This window comes from Tachypleus tridentatus, chromosome 4 (assembly GCF_004210375.1).
Source record: "Tachypleus tridentatus isolate NWPU-2018 chromosome 4, ASM421037v1, whole genome shotgun sequence".
NCBI classification, from domain to species: Eukaryota; Metazoa; Arthropoda; class Merostomata; order Xiphosura; family Limulidae; genus Tachypleus; species Tachypleus tridentatus.
In genome coordinates this window covers 53,498,384-53,515,090 of record NC_134828.1, presented here as the reverse complement: position 1 = coordinate 53,515,090, position 16,707 = coordinate 53,498,384, and the positions used below count along the sequence as shown (strand labels likewise).

The 16,707-nt window shown below is 32.4% G+C and overlaps 1 protein-coding gene across 1 annotated transcript in view; it reads left to right on the top strand.

Annotated features, from left to right (window-relative positions):
• The window catches only part of LOC143248336 (uncharacterized), a 77,382-nt gene extending 67,199 nt beyond the window's left edge, over nucleotides 1-10,183 (top strand). Inside the window, exons 8-9 of the mRNA XM_076496706.1 lie at nucleotides 5,251-5,359; nucleotides 9,704-10,183. Coding sequence (XP_076352821.1) covers nucleotides 5,251-5,359; nucleotides 9,704-10,041 — 447 coding nt within the window. The 3' untranslated portion in view covers nucleotides 10,042-10,183. The remainder of the gene's footprint in view (nucleotides 1-5,250; nucleotides 5,360-9,703) is intronic.
• The last annotated feature ends 6,524 nt before the right edge of the window (nucleotides 10,184-16,707 follow it).

The window sequence follows — 16,707 nt, the reverse complement described above, 5'->3', positions numbered from 1 at the left end:
CAACTTTAGTGGATTGAACAGATACAGGGTTTTGCTGAGATGACAGGAATTTCTTTTTATGAAAAGTAGTTTTATGTGTTAAATTGTAGTAATCGGAAAGAGCAGCTGCTTCATGTAGTGTTTCAACTTTTGTTTCATCCAAGTAAGTTTTGAGGTCGTCACTTGCACAATATTTAAATTCCTCAATTAAATACACTTGTCTTTGTTTGTCAAAACTATTGTCAATATATATAGAATTACACCATCAATCAAAATAAATCTCTTTTTAGTTGGCGAATTTCACTCAAGCTTAAAAAGTATTAAAACGCATTTTTAAAATATTTGTACTGATTAAAAGGTTAAAAATTACATGTATAAAGAACTAATTAAAATGCTCTAACAATCAATATGTCTCAGTACATTACTTAAAGATGTTTCAAAGCAGACACTGTTTGTTTCAAAATGAAACACGTCATTTTCAGGAGTGTAAAATAAAAACATCGTTGCGAACCATTCATTCCAGGTTTCAGTAAAATATTTGTAGTAGTTTTTGTATAGCGGCTTGTAAAACTATAATCAATAACAAAATGATTGGAGACATTGTTATAAGCATACACATTGTTTACTGTAATAAAATAAGTGTTTCCGACTAGTATGACGATGCTTAACTAGCTTCTATATTTCTGAAATGCTTGAATAGCTTATTTTGGCAGCGAAGAAAAATTTGGAATATTTTAAAGGTAGAAATCTTGACTTTCAAGAATCAACTTAAAAATAGCTCTACAACCTCCGCAGGAATATGTTTAGTAGCTGTCCATAGATTTTGACGCAATATATCTTGCAGTTTTCGTTGTATGCTTCGGTACTGAGTGGCTTCGAAGAAAAACTTGGTTAGCAGAGATGATAACAAATAAAATTTCCCGTCTTTCAAGAGTTAACATCAAAGTAGTTCTATGACCTGTGCACAGCTGTTTTTAGTAGTTTTGTCTAGGTTTGAATAAAATATGGGTATTTAAAATTTAGAAAAATATAGAATAAATAATATGAAAACTAATAATGTGAAAAACAAGCGGATAAATTTTGAATTTTGTCTAACAATAAAAAAATCGACATTTTTGCTTATCGTTAATATTTTAGCATACTTGGCCATTGAGATAGGAGGTATTGAGTATTGTTTCAAAAACAGGTCTATCTTTTAAGATTGTTCTTGCCCATATGTTTTATTATAATTTTTGTGACATTCCTAGGCGAACCCTATAATGTATCTTTGTTCATGATGCATTCTTAGTTACTAACCTCTTATCCTTATCCAAGATATGATAATTATTTCTAGGCGTCATATCGATTGTACTGGTAGTTCATCCATAATACACTTATACCCCACGCTCGTACAGCGGTATGTCCCCGGATTTACAACGCTAAAATCAGGGGTTCGATTCCCCTCGGTGGGCTGAGCAGATAGCCCTTTGTGGCTTTGCTATACGAAAACACACACACACACATAATACACTTATAATTACTAATTACTATTAACCTGGTCTAAGTAGGCTCCTGTAGCTAAAGAAATAAACTGAATTTGACTCTGCTATTTTAAAGAACAATTACACACTCTTTATTCACGGTAGTATAGAAACCATAGAAAATACCGCATAAGAGAAAAATCATGCACTTAAAATTTAATAATGCATTCATGATGTTAATCTTGACATACCAAGTTTCATTTCTAAATTTATTTGTGCATAAAAGATGAGGTTTTTGTACTTTTCTTCACAAATTTAGACATTTTAAGACCTTTTCTTTATTAGAGAATGTCATGAAAGTGTTATAAAAGGTGTTCATTTTACATTTTCATACTTAATTGAAAATGTTTTCGATTGTAAAGTAATAACTTGTTGTTTTAGGTACGAAGTCTGGAAAACTAATGCACAAGACAAAATCTACCGATATTTTGTCTGATAGCAAAAGAGATTTATTCCTAACAACGTAATTTTGTTTTGGTTTTTAATTTCGCGCAAAGCTACACGAGGGTTATCTGTGCTAGCAGTCCCTAATTTAGCAGTGTAAAGTTAGGGGGAAGGCAGTTAGTCATTACTACCCACCGCCAACTTTTGGGCTACTCTCAACGAATAGTGGGGTTTGACTGTTACATTATAACGCCTCCACGGCTTAAAAAGCGAACAGGTTTGGAGTTGCAAGGATTCAAACCCGCGACCCTCGGATGATAAGTCGAGTGCTCTAACCACCTGGCTATGCTAGGCGCAACGTAATTTAGTGACTGTCATTAACTTGCCCTTTATAACCGTTCATGGAGCATATTTAACTTTAATTAAAGGACTCTGTTCATGGGTTCGAATTGCATCAACGAACATGTTTACCCTTTAAGCCATGAGGACGGTATAACGTGGCGCTCAATCCCTTTATTCGTTTATAAAGAGTGGTCCAAGAGTTAGCGGTGGGTAGTGTTAACTAGTTGCTTTTCCTTTAGACTATCACTTTAAAAATACGAACGGCTAAGGCAAATAGCCCCAAAATAGCTTTGTGCGAGATTCAGCAAACGGACAAATAATCTTCAAAGTATAAAGTCACCTCCGTTCTCAGAATCAGCTTTAAATAGAGTTTCCGTTGAACAAAATTATATGGCAGAACAACCGCAAACATTTAAAACATTTTAACAGCGCAATGCAGATTGGAGAGCTTTTGATGCTTAAAGGAAATGCCAATCGCAATTTGTTTAAAAAAATGACTTACATGATTAACAAAAGTGGCGACAACATTTCTACTGACTAACATAAACCTTTATTAGGTCCTGTGAGTGATAACGCACTGAAACATTCACACGGCCTAACCTGAAAAGGATCTGCGTTAGTACAAAAACAAAGGATTGAGAAGATTATATTAATACATTTTGATAATGCATATCTCCAAATCACGTGATAAAAACAGTCAGTATAAAGTCATAATGAAATGAAATATATCACAAACACATTGTGACATTACTTAGCGTATCGCAGATACTGTATTATGCTTCCAAACACTTGGTTAGAACATGTAAGTGCTTTTTTTCAACAGAAAGTATACAGTTTTAGGACCATAAGTCCTTTTGAGGCGAGGCCTGCTTGACTCGTGATCCGACGGTCGCGGGTTCGAATACCCGTCACACCAAACATGACCGCCTTTTCAGCCGTAGAGGTATTATAGTGTGACGGTCAATTCGTTGGTAAAAGAGTAGCCCAAGAGTTGGCGGTGGGTAGTGAGGTCTAGCTGCTTTCCCTCTAGTCTTACACTACTGAATTAGGGACGGCTGGCGCAGATAGCTCTCACGTAGCTTTGCGCGAAATTCAAAAACAAACAAACAAACATCCTTTTGAGGCGAAGAAAAAAATATCGTTTCAAAAATTGTGATATTATTTTACCCATTCTACGTCCGAAAACATGTTTATGTTTTTTATTTCTGACGCTTTAAATAATCATATTAAAATTTTAGTTTGGGTTTATCTCATATTCTACCTATATTTATACATATTTTGGATTATGTTCTTTCAGCTTTTCAGTGTGTTTTTATTCATACAACATTGAATAGCATAAGACGTATTTCATATAAAACAAATGATGTCTTTATATTTCTTAGTTTGATTTCAGAGTCCCTGCTGATTTGTCATTATATGCAAATTTTTAAATCAGATGTGTAGAATCACCATCGCACATATTCTGTGAATGTGTATTTTATATGCAAATCAGCTTTTGAAGTTATTTGGATCCATTGGAAAATTTCCTGCACTAGCTATTTAATCTCATCTAAGAGGAAGGAAAAATATTACTTCAGATCTTTGCAACAGGTGTAAAAAGAGTTTTAAGTCAAAATGAAAATATGTACAAAAGCCCTTTATACCTTATGCATTTCTATGTACGCTAAAACACTTATTTATTTTTAGAATATGTACACAAACATAATAGAGAGGAATGTATTATTAAATGACTCTTTAGAGGTATTTTTGTTTAAAAAGAAGAAAACAAAACAAATTAACTACGCAGGAAGACACTAGTATGGAGAGTACCCATCTAAACAACCTTTGTTTAGATGGGTACTGACTACGCAGGAAGACACTAGTATGGAAAGTACCCATCTAAACAACCTTTGTTTAGATGGGTACTAACTACGCAGAAAGACACTAGTATGGAGAGTACCCATCTAAACAGCCTTTGTTTAGATGGGTACTGACTACGCAGGAAGACACTAGTATGGAGAGTACCCATCTAAACAGCCTTTGTTTAGATGGGTACTAACTACGCAGAAAGACACTAGTATGGAGAGTACCCATCTAAACAACCTTTGTTACAATTTTTACCAGAAACTTTATACCTTATGTTAAGTTTTCATGTCTATTGTGAAAAAAAACAATGTTATTCTTGTAATGTGTTTTTCGTGATGCAGGGTTAAATTGTTAGGCCTGCTTTTAAAACATATGTTATTATTTTAACGAGAAAAATTCCTTTAATCTCGTCTTGCCTGTACTTTATCGGCAAGTGTGAGGATTTATAACGCTAAAAATTGGGTTTCTAAATCAGCGGCGGGAAGAGCTTAATTAGTCGTTTGTGTGTCTTTGCGCTAAAAAAGTAAAGAAGGTTTTTCAAACTTATAGCTAGTCAATTAATTTTAATATTATTTGCTCTCGAAACTTTACTAATAATATTTAGTCCTTCTAACTCAAATTTTATTTATTTTGCAAATTTGAACAAGCAAATCTTTTAACATGTAAAATAGAACAAATATTATCTTGGTTATTGTCCAACCTCCTTAAAGTAAACCTTTAGAGAGGACGGTACAAAACAACAACAACTGTGAACAATTTCTTATTTGACAACATATGACTCACTATTTCATTCAAAAGATATTCAAATTAAGTCAATACATTATCTAACAAAATATGAGCAGCGCATCATCAGTTTGGATTGATATCTGTTGGTTGGCAATAGCCCCAAACTTTTTCAAAATAGCTACATTACTAAACTTGTTAGGTAAATTTAGATAAAACTTTTTTTCACTGGTTATAGGATTACTTCAAACAATTTTTGATTCTGATTGTAGTTATGATCTTCAAGGGAAAATTTCATTATGTACAAGGACCTTCAAGGTGATTTTATCCATATTTGTATTGCGTACAATATGGCCTCCTTAAGTAATTAAAAAAAATATGGCTTTTAAATTTCTTGTTGTTTTTAATCACTAGCGTATTCATTATTGGTATACAAAAGAAGCTGTCAATGTTTTAGGTAGCGAGACGTTGGGGTCTACAGAAGAATAGACCAGCTATGAACTATGACAAGTTGAGTCGATCCTTACGGTATTACTACGAGAAAGGGATCATGCAAAAAGTGACAGGTAAGGCTAATAAATTCCAGCATTTAAGTTTCATATTAACGTTGGATATAACAGAACGCGTAAGTTTATAATATGTTTGTTTTTGTCGACTGTTGCACAAAGCTATTCAAAGGTTATCTGTGTTAGGCGTCCCTAATTATGAAGTGATAGAAAACAGAGAAGACAGCTAATCAACACCATCCATCGCCACCTCTTGTGCTACTCTCGACAGAACAAACAGTATGATATGGCAGTCACTTTTATACCGCATCCACGATCCACGGTCCCAAAGTGCAGAACGTGATTCTCTTCTGTTTGGTAACGGGACTCGCACCACAGATATGTTGTCCCTAATTGATTTATATCGATTGTAGCATAGCGCAAACTACGCCCCATCAAAAAAAAACATTAACATAATACACTGGTATTTGTTAATAATTATTTCAACCTTTATGACACATTATGTGACTTACAGGCTAAACAATAAAAACAGAAAATCCTAAGCCTTTGTACTGTATATACGTGATCACTTGCAATAAAAAAAAAAGTGAGATTTAGTGTTACAGTTATAACACAATCAGAGCTGAAAATATGGATCGTGTACAGTAGGATATTGCATCTCGAACTTTGGGCTTTAAGACTAGTAGCCCAGTACTCTAACAATTAGAGATATATATAGTACTCAGAGCAAAATTGACTTTTAGTTTGTAAACTTCAGCGTTCTTTTAAAGTGTTACTAAGATTGAAACGCTTGATAGCAATGTTTCGCAGCCTTTTAAAGCTGATATTTAGTATAAACACTTTTAAAATCAGTAACAACTTTATATATTTGTGAGATTTTGTCTAATGTATTTTATCAAAACTTCTGGGATAATTTACGTATTTTCACATCGGCTGGTATGGATATTAAAACTTTAATTAAAATAAAGTGCAGAACAACGTGTCGACCTTCTTAGATTATCTTCAGATTAACAAAGAGGTAATTTAATCCTATTTCTTTTTCTTGAAGCTTGCTCAGAAGCTTTCTTTATCATTTTCATCAAATAAAGATCTAGCAAGTCTAAGTTTTGTTCTTTGGAATTCAGGTCCGAACTTTGTGGTGATCATTCCAGATCACCTGAGCTTTCCTTCTTTGGCACGTAAACCCGATGTTATTTTCAAATGTTTTTTGAGATCATCACCTCTTTGAAATACAGAATTCCGCTCAATTAACTTCTCTCCAAAGGGATAGAACAGTCTCTTGTAAGAATTTTAATTACTGTATTACGAAATTACAGCAAATAGATTAACAAATAATGGTCTGCTTTCAATGAATGTATTTTTGTTCTACAGTAAGCTAGAACAAAATATCTCTTTCTTGTTATTTCCTTCTTAGAAATATCTATTTGTTTGTCTTGGAATTAAGTGCAAAGCTACACAACGGGCTGTCTCTGCCCTGCCCACCACGGGCATCAAAACCCGGTTTTTAGCAATGTAATTCGTGGACATGCCGTTGTGCTACTGGGGGGCTAGAAATATGTAAGATTTTAACGAAATAAACAGATTGCTTGAGGGTTTTTTTTTTGAAATTTCATTTAGATTTATAATCAGATGGGATATTACATATAAATATTTGAATGTGTTTCTGATTTTAGTGTGAGTTTAAAATCCTGCCTAAGTTAACTTACTTTTTTCTTTGAGTAATACAAAGATAGAATAAAACAACATGCATTATTTAACAATTGTTCGAATAACAATAACAGAATTTATGTTCTATTTCCAACTGTGTCTCTTTTATTGAACTTAGAAGGGATGAGAATAAAATATACTCAAACTGTTTTCATCCTTCTTACCCTTACATTGCTGTACTCACTTACATATACAGGGTAATTCATAATTCATTGAAACATTTTCAAGGTTCACAAAAACTGAAAGATACATAGAGGATGATAATAAAAGATGAAATATCTACAACAAAAGCTTATTTTTAAATTGCCTTCTTTCTCACTTGGATATAACAGTTATACAGAAGACAATAAGCTCATCTGTGTGTTGTAAACATTATTACTTACAGTAACTTCGCAAAATAAGACAATAAAGTAAATCTTTAATGTTCATTCATCCATATTTTAATTCATAGAGGGATATAAGGGTTCTTTTTTAAATTTCGCGCAAAGCTACACGAGGGATATCTGTCCCTAATTTAGGAGTGTAAGATTAGAGAGAAGGCAGCTAGTCATTCACACCCACTGCTAGATCTTGGGCTACTCTTTTACCAGCGAATAGTGGAACTGACTGAAAGACTGAAAATGTTTGGTGTGACGGAGATTCGAACCCACGGCCCTAAGATTACGAGTCAAATGCCTTAACCACCTGGCCATGCCGAGCCAGGTATATAAGGAAAATCGTTTATTAGAGTTGATAGCATCTCGGTTAGGATTCACAGAATGATAGCTAATTTTGTTGTGTGTAATCATTATGTGGATCTTGTATTAACTCTTAGTTAATTTATACTTAATCTTATTAATAATTATTTAAAAGTGAAGTGAATTATTGTTTTTCTTTTGCTTAAGCGGAACCCAATTGTAAATGAAATTGACAAAATTATAAATGAAGTAAATACCTCAATTTCGCTTATAGAAGATTAAAATAAGTTAAACTAAATAAACTCTGAACATTTTTACTTCAAATCATAGAAGATTAGAGAATATTCAAACTGTTGAGTAGTCCTACGTTTCTCATTAAAATTTATTTCTATTAATACAGAAGAACATAAAAGAATAAACAATTACCTGTTCTGTTATCCTCGTTATTTTACGTAATAAAAAAGATAAAAATGCCCTTGATGGGCAGAGCAGAGATGGCCCATTGTGTAGTTTTGTGCTTAATTTCAAATAAATAAACATCTACTTTTATAAATATGTACTGCTGTAATTTTCATGTATTAATGACTTTGGTCATATAATGCTCCTAGTTTGTCTTCAGATTATATTACTTCGTGTTTTTAAGAGACCGCTTCAATGTTTGTTATTATAATTATATAATTGTGTGACAGTATTACATTTTGTTTGCGGGAGAATGTTTCTGAATAAGCAAATTAACAAAGCAGAACCTGCCTCAGTCCCACATTTCATCGTACAACTCGTATGGTCTTTTGTCGCGATCACGAGGACTAGCAGCAACACTGCCATGTGTCTACGCTGCATCAAAACGAACGAAGGTTTTATGTCTGTCTGTGATCGATGACTTTGTGTGAGAAGAGCTAGCGATGAACGATATGCTCTGCGAAACGTTGCCGACGGTTTTGCTTTGGTGTAGGGCAGCATCAACGTGAATCAACTTACAGATGTTATTGTGTTTCTGAAGGGTGGATTTACTTATCGACGGTTCGTTAACGTGCTATTGGACCCAGTTCTACGAACTTTCGGGAGTGCAATTGGATCCGGTTTTATCCTGATGTTGGAGAATGTCTAGTGTCATACTGCGAGGACATTGTTGAACTACTGTGTGTAAGTAGCCACAGAATTTATAGAAGCGCCCGAAATCTACACACTTATTGAATAATAAGATAGAATGCCCTCCTCTGGCTGATCAGAAGTATGCCCGGCATAAGGAAAGATTGTTTTAATGTCGAGATGCCATACTATTTATACCAAATATGACTCTTTTAGATCATGTGATACAGCTATGTTCTAAACACTGTGCAACTAGCAGGGCAATGCTAACGTGACTGATTCATAAATTTTAAATTAATGGTGCTTCTAAAATGTTTACCAATTCTAGCTTGGTTAATTAAGAGTGAAACCAAAAATAATTTTTTGGCACAGTGAAAGATAAAATCTTTACTTAAAATTTTCAGCTGCAAAAAAAATTAAAGATTTTATCTTTGATTGTGTCATAAAACGCCGTTTTGTTTCTCATTCTTAATACAGTAGCCTAATATGTCTTAAAAGAAATTATCTAACCTGCTTGTTTATTTGGTTATGAAACAACTTACGTATACAAATTATTTTGGGATGTTTAATATTTAATATACCTTTTCTGGTTTTCTTTATTCTATTTCAAATACAGTACAATAAATTGAGCTTTTAGAGATATAGATTAAAAATAATAATTTCACTTTTTTCTTTGATTTTGAAAAGGAAAAAAATATAATGTTTCTAAAGTATACTTTTTAATGTAATCTCTGCAAACTTTAAACGTGTCACATTATTATAAAAATACATTCAATACGCCACGTCTGAGCATCCGTAACTTGTTTTGTTTGTTTTATAACAAACTTTTTATTTGTAAAGTATGTTTTCGTTTTTTTAAATAACTATATTTTAAACAATGATTTTTTTATATATGTATCTTATTTAACAGAAATATGTTTTTGATCACTAGGGGAGCGGTATGTGTACAAGTTCATCTGCGATCCAGAGATATTGTATAATCTTGCCTTCAAAGACAACCACAAACAGACAAAATATGATTTAGAAGACAGTAATGAAAACTACTATACTGTGTACAACAGCTACGCGATGGCGCCAAAGTTGGATACTTTACCTCAGAGATATCATTCAATTGACAGAGATTTAAACGAAAGCCAAAGTAACCAAGGAAATATATACCCAGGACTATACCAACCACTGAACTGTCTTCAAAACCTATCAAGTAGTCCTCAGAGACAAACCAGGGCAGCAGTTGATTCCAGATTTGCCGATGAAGGATGTGTGTTTTAGTTTAGGGAGTCATCTCGTGGTTTTCATTTTTGCTTATAGTGTATCGAGTCTCTGAATAAAATCACAGGAAATAAATTATGCTTCAAATAAGCAAACATTTATTTCAATTTCCATTCACTCGTATATACTCATTTAATGCATTTCATATCCCTTTTTCATTGGTTTCGAAAATATAGATTTATTGCCAATAATGTAAAAAGACCAATTCAGAGTATTTCATAAGCACCGTTACCAAACGATATAGAAACATTGTACCAACGACTGATAAAAACAGTCAACTTATAGACATACCTGTTTATTAAATAAATACACACACATTAATTTGAAAGCCATATCCCCGAAACCCTTATGTTGTGCCGACTGGCACAATAGCTATTATATTGACACCTACTAATCATTTTATTCTAAAGTATACAATTATCTTACTTCATTAATAAAATTTGGATGAACTGTTATTTCAATTTTGTGCAATGGAAATATTTTAGGCACTATAACTGTCACTCCATCTTCTAATTTCTCCTTGGAATATTACAAAATGGATATGTTAAGATATATATATATATAAAGAATTACTTTATGCCATCTAAAAACAAAATTTCTAAATTAGAAATAAATACTTAGTTTAGATTATTTTTAAATAACACATTTCATTGCTCCGCTTTTATGTATTTTTGCAATGCTCAAAACTTTAAACCTTCATTCAATGAGAAATTGTTGAAACTAACGATTTCAGAAGCAATTTATTCTTACTCATGTCAATTCATAGGTGGGTTAGCGGTAAGTCAACAAACCTGCAATACTAAAATCCGGGGTTTGATCTCGCGGCGAATAAATCGTACGCCTTTAGTGGCATAGCGGCATGTCTGCGGACTTAAATGCTAGAAACTACATGTAGCTTTGAGCTAAAATAAGCTAATAATGTCTTCTGAGATTTACTTTGCATGAGTAAGGCAGAACTTCATCGAGAATATTTATTTTCTGTATATGCTTACCACGTCTTTGAAGACTTGTTTCAATGGTGATAAAAATATAAATATGTTCTATATCTGTCCTTTTTCAGATATATACGTTACATCTAGTGCCTAGACATGTTTTTTTTTAATCGAAAAAATCAATCAAAAAAGTTCTTTAGTCAAAATTTTCAAATATTTTGTAAAATAATTGAAAATCTCTCTCTTATTTTATTTAAAAGATATCATGATTTTGTTTTAAAGAGAAAGTAAAAATTGTTTGTGAGCACAAACAGTGATTTTATAGCCTGGAATTGAATCCGAAAACACAATGACTTCAGAAATTAATGTAATTTACAAATTAATCACAATTAGTGAAACCTAGTCGTAATCGATATCTTTATCGGCTCAGCATGGTCAGGTGGTTGAGGCATTACAATCATAATTAAGGGTCGTGGGTTCGAATCCCCGTCACACCAAACATGCTTGCCCTTTCAGCCGTGGGGGCGTCATAATGTGACGGTTAATCCCGCTATTCGTCGGTAAAAAAGTAGCCCAAGAGTTGGCGGTAGATGGTCATGACTACCTGCCTTCCCTCTAGTCTTACACTGCTAAGTTAGGGATGGCTAGCCCAGATAGCCCTCGTGTAGCTTTGCGCAAAATTCAAAACAAACCAAACCCTTCTTTATTTATTCATTAAAAGTATTCCGATATTTTTCTTTTCAAACCATTAAAAATGTCGCAGCCAAAAGAAATTGGTTGATTTAATCGTATTCAACTTCAATATTCTATCGAGTCAGTTTACATTATCACACACTCTAGTGGCTCAGTATCTGTAGGCTAATAACACAAAACACCTGTTTTAGATAGTTGTGAACACGTAGCACAGACAGCTCATTGCGTTGAATTAGTGCTTAACATCAAACAAACAAAAAGAGCATTCTTGCAAGAAAATGATTTACGCATTTGTAAAGATATAACTTAAGTCTTTAAACTTACAAATATTCATTCTTTACTTTAAACAAGACGTTATAACAGTAAATGAGATATAATATCACTTAAGAATAGTCTCAAAAGTTAATGAACAGAACATAAACTTCCTAGGTAAAACCTTACATATTAAACTGCAATCTTCAATCAAAAACCGAACCTTTGCTGTACAATTTTAAAAAGTATATGAAAACATAGAAAATGAAAAATTGAAACTTTTATTTTAGTTAGATAATACCAGAATCGTTTCTCTTCTCATCATCTAAATTAATTTTTGAGAAAAGATATCAATAACATATCATTCACAAATGGAACTATAAATCTTATATTTGCTTGTACGGCTCAAGGATTATTCAATAAGTATCAAACAGCGTAATTTCAGTTATACTTATTTCTATAAAGGAAGTATTGCTGAGATTTTGTAGCTACACTATACATTAGATTGTTTTTAGTGAAATTGAAGGTTCGGTTATCACACGTGTTACAACATCTGTCACTTTATTAATATATATCCATTTCTGTCTTTTCTATGTTTGCTTGTCTGTAGGTAATTATAGCTACTTTCGAAGACTGCTACTCGAAATAAGTTTCAACTAACTGTAAATACATTTTAAAGATCATTTCCCCTACTTTACTTTTATAGTACTGAATTCAATAAAAACAAGTAATGGCTTAAGAATGTTTTAAAAATGAGAAGTAAATTGTTTTCACGACGTATTTTAATATCCTTTACTTATTGACATTCTCTCTCAGGTTTCTCAGTCATACAAAAAAATAAAAATAAGAAATGAGTAGGCGCGTATATAATTGAATTTCTAACATGTTTATATTCCTTCGTGGATTTTTTTTATAAGCAGCATATTTTGAAATTTTAGAAAACCAGTATTCCGTGATTACAAGAAAAAAAATTGAATTATGGATTCAATAACAATTTAATTATACAAGTTGAACAATATATTGCTATATACAATAAGTTTTATTTAGTAACATAAATAAATACTGAATAGATTAATACTAAAGAATATTAGAATACTAAAAGTACATTCCAAACAACAAATTATATCAGAATCTCTACGAAGTCTACTAATTTTGAGTTTGTAACTGGATCATTTATGAGAGGTTAAACGATTTTCTTTGTGGGGTTATGTGTAAAATGTAAAATAACAAGGAATAAATTATCTTTCACTTATTGATGACATTCTGATATCAAACAAACGATATTTTCGTGTACCAGACAGAACATGTTTACAGGGCACTGAAACTGTAAAAGCTTTCAATGACAGAGCGGCATGTCTATGCACTTACAACACTAGAAACCAGAAATACGATACGCGTGGTGGGCAGAGCACAGATAGCCTTTGTGTATCTTTGTGCTTAACTACAAAACAAATAAACAGAAACTTTTACAAAAATATAATTGCAAATACAAGCTTATAAAGGCATGTAGAATAATACCCAAAGGTTGTTAACACTGGTTTGAACGCGATTGGGTGGTTTGGTAACCAGATACGTTCATAGTAGCAGAGGAATGTATTAACTAAATTTTCCCCAGAGAAGAGGCCGTTTCCATGCCACTATTTGTTCATAGAGGGTGTTATTGAAAAAGAAGTGCAAATGTTTGGCAGCAGATATTAGTGGGGCTATAAACTCTATTTTGGATAGACTGCAAACGTAAATTTCGTTCTCGAATAGTTTGGATGGATAGATTGTTAATTGTTTCATCTAAAGAAATGTACTAAATGAGGATGGGATATCAAAACTAGCCATAAAATGCTTGTTAAATGAAGTAAATGTTTGAATTTTTTTTTGCATATTATATCTTTCAAAATTCTTTATGTTCTTTCCTAGTACTGGATCGTGGCGAACAAAGGATCCTTGTTCGGTATTTGAAATTTACTACTGGCATCTAGAACTTTATTCATTTTTTAAAGATAGTTCTGTATTCTTTACAGATGAAACCAAATTTGAATAATTCAGCAACGATCAGTAACAAGTTGATCAACTAGAGTGAGTATAATGATATCACAATCAATTGACAACATCTATAATGAAACAGTGTGGGAAATCAGTATTTGTTTGAGGCTGCGGTTTTGGCAAAGATGTCAATGATCTACACAGCAATGATGGCACCCTGACTGCTAACAAGTATGTGCAGGCTCTGATCCATCATCCCATTTCCTCAGGAATATAACATACCGAGGATAAATTTATCTTATAGCAAGGCAAGGATTCCAAATATACAACAAAACATATATTGCTGTTAAGAAGCTGATAGATCACCGTGGTTTGATCTGCATAACAGTTCAATGTTGTGTGTAAAACAAAGGGTTCTTATACAAAATACTGGTGCAGTTTACAACTTATTTGTTTTCGTATTTTCTGTAATAATATTTTGCACCATTAATAAGTTTCTAACTTCTGTATGTTTCGCTTGTTTCCTTTCCTCTCTTTCTGTTTCTCTTTATACGTATGCAAATCAAAAAGTCAAATAATAAACATCAAGTTACATGATTCATTGAAGTGGATATTATACATTGTATTTTTCCGTGTGTATTAGATTATCTTCGAAAAGAAAATTACTTCATAATGTAAAACCAACATATTTCATTCTTGTGTAAGTAACGTTCTTATTGACTTTTGTTTCAACGTTTTAACTTGGAAAATCAGCTGCCACAAAATATATTATTTTCAGACTATAATTTTTGCTTCTGAAAGATGATTAGTAAATTTTTATTTAGAATTCAAAACCTCAATTTAAACGTTCAAAGCATAATGGTATACGATTACATTTTTCATTTTTGTAATTTTTGTTGATGAACTTTGAAGAATACTTCAGTAACATTAAGTCTTGGCTTTAAATACATGAAAACATTTAATTTATTATTATTAGAATAATCGTTATAAATATTCACCTAGTTATAAATATTAATTCAACTATTTTCGTTTCAGTTACTGTAACAAAAACATGTAAAATAAAGAAAGTTTTAGCATCTATTTTGTAAATAAACTGGACAGAAATTATGTTTTTATTTACGAACTTTATAATATAACATAAGACTAAAATAGCTCTTTCAGATCATAAAGCAATCTTTCAAAAACCTTTTCCAAGAATGTTTCATGCCATTTGTTTAATACATAGAGATATTTTAAGACATGAAACTGAAAATAAAACCTGGCTAAATCTGCTATTGAAAAGTTTTTAATGTGTGTATTCGTGTGCTAAAGAAAGACAAAATTAAAGCTTTTTCAAAACCGATGCTGCATATATGTTCGTATTTCAATAGAAGGTGAACATTAAACATTATAATATAATTTTTTTAGGCTTACCACTGTTAGAAGTCTGATTTATTGTTTCACTGGAATGACCTCATTTCTCAAATATAACAGCATTACCAAATAAAGCATGGCTGACAAGCGCTCTCAGTTTTCCTCGCGTAACTAGATTGACAGCCCAAAGGATAGAACAAGGCTACACTTTAAAAAAATATATCACCTGTAAACAGTGTCATTTTAACATTACAAATATGGAAATATATAATAAAGGCATTGTTTCTTATCCGATAAACATAGATTCTTAAAGTACAGTATTACATTAAAGTAAATGAACACAAACAGTTTTAAGAAACAAAGAAACACATCATACTGTCGTCGATTCGCGAACTGGCTCCGAACCCAGGGTGGAAGAAAGTAGATATGTGAGGTAGTGGGAATCATTTGGCTCTTTATAATGAAGTACACGAAAGCTGCAATATTTTATGAAATCTGGAATGTTCCCCAGTGCGGAATTGTGACATTGTTTCTCTAATCATCCCCTCTTCTCTCTTTTATTCACCACCCCTCAACAAGTATGACATTTAACGTAAAATTCTTTATATTATCGTCATTGCTGAAAAAAAACCTTTTTTGGTTGGCCTTTAATCTTGTTTGATAACAGAGCCATCACATCTTCTCTTTCAAGATTTGTCAACATATGTAGTTCTCTCTTTCGTTTCCGACTATATTATTCTTTGACACTTAAATGGAAGGGTGGAATACACAATAAATAAACTTATTACGCATTTATTTTTTTCTACAATGTTGAGATCGAATAGTGGAATGCGTATGTAAAAATATTAAAACTAATTACATCCATCCATATTTAGTTTAAACCTAATGTGTGGTCAGGTTAATTTAATATATTTTGGTATTTATTATATGTTATTTAGATAGTACCTTGTGCAACACATACACTACGCAGTCAGTTTGGACACCTAACATCTCAGGTATATCCATTTCTCATTTAGAACAACTGACCACAAAGAGAGCAGTCTTTTAGCCTCATTCGCCATCTATGGCTTCTCATAAGTGAAAAGCGGGATTGACTCTCATCATCATTATGACCTCACAGATGAAAGTGTGTAGCGTGTTCAGCCACCTAATTGGACTCGTAGCTTCGACATTCCGAACCCCATTCCAGCATACCAGAACTGTAAAAGTAAATAAAACAGCTGAGCCATATTTATTTGCACTCACCTCTGTTTAGACTTTATGGAGATTCAGGATAAACATAAATAAAGAAACATTATCCTGAAGAGAAACATTTTATAGAAACGTTCTAAGTCCAAATAGTATTGGGTTGAGGAATAATTCGTGAGCGTTTTTCAAGTTAAAAAAATATATTCATAAACGAAACGCTTTCGCAAAATATTTCATGTCATTTGGTAGATAACTTTTTGCTCTAATAGAT